At 43.2% G+C, this 5,313-nt stretch overlaps 1 protein-coding gene across 1 annotated transcript in view; it reads left to right on the top strand.

Annotated features, from left to right (window-relative positions):
• The window catches only part of EMILIN2 (elastin microfibril interfacer 2), a 34,372-nt gene that overhangs the window by 23,734 nt on the left and 5,325 nt on the right, over positions 1-5,313 (top strand). Inside the window, exons 5-6 of the mRNA XM_015420219.1 lie at positions 1,581-2,063; positions 3,179-3,220. Of these exons, the coding sequence (XP_015275705.1) occupies positions 1,581-2,063; positions 3,179-3,220 (525 nt within the window). The remainder of the gene's footprint in view (positions 1-1,580; positions 2,064-3,178; positions 3,221-5,313) is intronic.

Here is a 5,313-nt window from a genome sequence, read left to right as displayed (position 1 = left end):
AATATACTTAAAACTCTTGCAATATTTTTGTTTATTTAACAGTCTTTGATAACTGACACCTCCCATACCTCCCCCCCCTAAAAGATGCCTACCTAAAATGGAAAGGTGGAGGAGTAGTGGGATTTGGCATTGCAATTTTTAAAATAAAACATCAAGAAAAAGCACAAGGTTCACAGCAGAAACTAAAAATATAAACTGCTATGAGCCTAGAAACAAAAAAATGGCTGGGCACTGCAAGCATCTCCCCTTTCCCCTGCCCCAGGTCTACTCAGAGTTGCAGTGGCACTCCAGTGTAATGTCCTGTGTAAAACCTGTGGGTTCCCAGGTTAGAGTACTCACTCAGGCACCTGTTCTCAGGTCCATTCAGCAGAGACAAGCTGGCTCAAAACATCAACCCTGTATTTGCAAGGAGTCAACTCCATCAAGCAACAGTTTCAACCATACAAACACTGGAAAGTGAAATTTCTTGAGTTCCACTCCATTGAAATACATTGCAGCACAGGCAAAGTTGCACAGAAGATGTAGAATGGATTTCCCATTAAGGTCTCTGGGCCCAGATAGACTACCGTGGGACTGGAATGACAGCCACCGGAGTGAAATGACAGTCCCTGGGAGTAGCAGAAGCGTTCTGGGAGTGGAATTCCATTCCCAGAATGCTGCTGCTACTTCCAGGGACTGTCATTCCGCTCTGTGCCCTGTCATCCAGAACACAGATTCTATTGCTGGAAACAGTCCCAGAGTAGTCTATCTGGGTGCAGAGATCTTAATGGAAAAATCCATTCCATATTTTCTTGTAACTTTGCAAGCCCAGAAGAGCTTCCTGCCAAAGCAGGCAAAGACAAGATGGAGGGAGCTGGGAACTTCAGCAGCCTCAAGCTTCAAAGGGTAAGGACAGGAGGGGGGAAGAATAGAGCCGCGGGCCTGACTAAAGCCATGGTTGGGCCATTTTCTGGCCCGCAGGACTTAAGTTTGACACCCCTGCTCTACCCTCTTGTACCTGGTGTAGAACTTTACCTGCCAGCTGTAATTGTATGGGTTTCATAACTTCGCCATTGAGCACTCTTCATATAGTTTTTGGCTGTGATCCAGCAAGTTTCAGTCTCACATGTTAAAACTGGGCTTCCTCGTTACTGTCTATGGAAAGGAAATACCATGTTCTCACAAAGTTTAGTCATTTGTAGCCACCAGTGGGAGCTCTGTGCATGAGCAAGGAACTAGATCATAGTCTTTCTGTGTAACAGCCTGGAATGCATTTACAGCCTTATTGCTTACCACAAAGTAAATCTGTGAACATATACAATAGTGAGAAGCATATACCGGTAATTAAAACTGTATGAATGCTAAAAAGGAAAGAAATACAAAACTATGCAAAATCTGTGGGGACTTCTACATCTTTTCAGTGGCTGCTCTACTTTTCAGGAAGAGGTTTTAACGTATGAATTTTGTACACCACGTTAAACATTTGAAAAGAAGGTATACAATTTTAAAATAAAATATATTTTAGTTACTTGCTATGCTTTTCAACTCAAGCTGACTAATGTTTTGTTAACTGACAGTCTCTTCTCTCTACGAACCCTTAGCAGAAAAGCCATCAAGACTTCCACCAAGGAAACCGCAAGGAAATGTTCCCCTGACACCATCAGATCCAAGAATACCATTACAACCATTACAGCCAGGAGGAGTGCCATCACCATCCAAACCAAGGATACCACTACAGCCAGAACCAGGAGAACCTGTGCAACCATCTCAACCAAGGATATCTGTACAGCCATCACACCCAAATAGACCTTTGCAGCCATCTCATCCAGAAATAATCATGCAGCCACCATTACAAGGAATCCCTCTTCAGCCGGCAGATCCTAGAACTCCTCTACGGCCATCATTACCAGGCAAATCACCTGGCTTATCTCTCTTGCCTGGTTCATCTGGGATGTTGATGGAAACTGGGCAGGCAGGCCCTCCTGGTACTCTCTTAATGAAAGGAAGAGGACGGTCAAAAAGCATAGATGGTCAGGATGGACAAAATAATGTGCCTCTTTCTGAAGGATATGCTGGAGCTCCAGGTGAGCGAATAATTTTTTTTCTTTCGATGACTTTTCTAGTCACTGACAAAGCCAGCATATCTGTAACAGTAAGAACCCAGAGGTCAGTTGTTCTGTGTGGAAATAGAGTTGCCAACATAGATTGAGACGGGTTATGTCAACCTGCATCTAAAATTGTAAGACAAGCTGACCTGTGAACTGAAAGTGTCTATTCCTTTCTACACTGTGATAGTAATTACTGCGGTGACATGTGAGAAGGGGCCCTGAACACAAACTCAGTGCAAGTGGAACATGCTGCTGAGCAGGGCTCTAGTCGGGGGGGAGCTCTCAGGTACGGAGCTCCGGAAGAGAACCTCTGGGGGGGGCGGTCACGTGGTGAAGCCCCGCCCCCTTCTTTACCCCGCCCTCTGCTTCGATCCTCATTCCGTTTGGGAAAACTCAGTGCAAGTGGAACATGCTGCTGAGTATTACCACATTGTTTCTAAAATAAGAGAGGCTCTAGCAGATATCTGCCAAAGACCATCGTAAACGTAGCTGTCATTACCACCAATGTAATATACGTTAATATGGATTCCACTGCATTACAACAACACAAAAGAACGGAATGGGATGGGTTTAATATAAATAGCCTTAATGGAATGGGAGTATGATGTCAAGTATTATCTGGCCTCTCAAAACAAATACCTGACCCTAGGGAGGTCAGTCCTTATAACCCCTGGACACCAGATGCCTAGACTTTTAAAGCTGAGCTGCTTTTTTGGGGGGGGGGATTCTGTAGTGGAACACAGCAGTTTATATCTGTTGAACTCCTGGTCTGTATAGAAATAAGAAAGTTTCCACTTCCACTTCTCCTCCAATAAACCCTTGGGTGAGAAAGACATGGGAAAATTTCAGACGTAGCAGGCCCCCTGGAGAAGTGGCTCTATCAGTTCTTCGTTTAGATAGCAGTAACCAGCCCTCTTAGCCTGGACTGGTGCCACTCACTTCAAAAGCGACATTCAATTGTGGGATGCAGTAATAGCACTGGAACTAATCACATTTGACAAGGGATGAAAAGTACTGTAGATCTCTGTGTGTGCACGCATACGCGCATGCACATTCTGCATCTTGTTAACACTTACTGCTTTTGATTGCAGGATATCCAAAACCACCACGACATCCATCTACAGCTACACAAGGTAATTTAATTATTGCTCAGAATTTCTCAGCAGTTATGCCTATAACCTGCTTTCTGGTCTTTAGTGAGGCAGTTTATGCCATAAATCCTTTTTCCAATAATTGTTATTAAAAAAAAAATCCAATAGGGTTACATAAATATGAAATTGTCCTGTTAATTATTTTGAAGAAGACCAGAGAAAAGCAAAGATAATTTTTTTAAATGCTTCATAAGTGTTCTATATCTGCTTAAAATGAAAGAATGCAATATTCTCTTCTGGTTATTCCATTGAAGCAACAGATCATAGACTGATTCTCAAAATGGAGATAAATCAGTACAATGGATAGAAAACCAGTATGTAAGGCTTCTTACCCAGAAGTCCCAGCATCATCTGAACTGTACAGATTTTGCATAATGCTGTGTACGCAGATATAAAGCTCTTTGTCTAGCGCATTTAGTATCTCAGGGCTAAGCATGGAGAGACCTCAGTCAGCCAACCAACCAGAGGGACAGAACTGTTGGTTCAGCTAGAGACTATTCTGCTCTCATCATAAACCAGTTGATTGCTAACATATTCCAGACCTCTGTCTGAGCAACTGACTGCTGGTGTAAAATATGCAGAAAGCACGCACTGCTGTTTAAATTCTGAGGTCAATCCAACTTGTTCGTATTAGGATGTTGCATGGGCTCAGTAGTCAAGGCATTGCAATTTAGTTGTCTGAAGTCAGATTCAGGTTTGAATAAATGTGAGCATCATGATTAGCCCTAATTAAATATGCTACATTTTTTTCTGATGAAAGTACAAACATAAGCTTATCCCACCACCATGTGCAGTTAATGGCTGTTTATTTATATATTTAGATACAAGTAGGGAATCTGCAAGGTCTTGCAGGGGAATCTCATTTCCCCCTGTGTCCTTACTATTTCTTTTTCCGTTTCCTGAAAGCCCCCATAGCCTTTCCCCTTTTCCTTCTTCCTTCTCTCTTTCCCACCCACCAGCCAACTGACCTTTATTCCCTCCTTCCCTCCCTCTGGCAGCCTCTCCCCTGGAAGAGGGGTCTGGGCCAGGCCGTTGCACAGTAGGACACCCACAAAGACATGAGGGGGAACCTCACTTTTCCCCTGTATCCCCCTCCCCACACTATTTCCCTTTCCCTCCTCCTGGCAACCCTTTTAATGTCACCTTTCCTTCTTCACACCCATGAGTCAATTAACCTTTCATCTGTTCCCCATATTAAGCTATATTTATTTTTCATTTACTTCATTTATACCTCACCTTTCTCCACAATGTGGACCTAAAAGCAGGTTACAGTATTCTCCTCTCCTCCATTTTATCCTCACAACAGCCCTGTGAGGTAGGTTAGGCTAAGAGTATGTGACTACCCAAAGTCAGTCATTGAGCACCATCACAGAGTGGGGATTCAAACTTGGGTCTCCCAGATCCTAATCTGAAACTCTATCCACTACACAACACTGGTTTTTGTGTAGTGGCTGTTGCTGAAGAGTAGCAAGCAGCTGGGCCTGTCAGTGGTTGCTTCCCAGTCTGGCCTGATGAGGCCTTCCTCAGATGTCAAAACAGCATTGGAAAAGGCCCTGCCCCCTCCCCCTGCCTTTGACTGACACAAACCAAGGTGTAGAGGATGGCAATATTGTTGCGGTTGCCTAGCAACCCTCACAATGACCATTGGTGAGGGCATCCTTTTTTAAAAGTACAGGTACAACTTTTTAAAAAAAAACCCAGTGTTGTTGTTTTTTTAAAGAATTCAGATTTTTCTGCAACCTTGGGGCTTTTTCAAGTTTGTTGAAAAATCTGCCTTGTCTGTTCTCTGGATTTACATATCCACAGGTGGAGGGCACATTGAAAAATAGATTCAGCACTACTGCTGAATGGATTCTGATTTTCCAGATCCCTGACTGTCATCTCCCCAGTTCTAGAATTCTGTGGATCATTCCTGTCAAGGAGTCCAGGCCTGAACCCGGAGCTAGTGCACACAAGAAAACAATCCTTGTAAAAACGTATTAAGTTTATTTGAATACTTTTCAGAAATAGTTTTTTCTCTAGGCAACACACTACTCTAAAATCATAAAGCAAAAGAAAACAAGAAAAACTAGCTT

The sequence above is a fragment of the Gekko japonicus genome, unplaced genomic scaffold (genome assembly GCF_001447785.1).
Source record: "Gekko japonicus isolate JY-2015 unplaced genomic scaffold, Gekko_japonicus_V1.1 scaffold209, whole genome shotgun sequence".
In the NCBI taxonomy this organism is placed as follows: domain Eukaryota; kingdom Metazoa; phylum Chordata; class Lepidosauria; order Squamata; family Gekkonidae; genus Gekko; species Gekko japonicus.
This window is presented reverse-complemented; position numbering and strand designations above follow the sequence as displayed.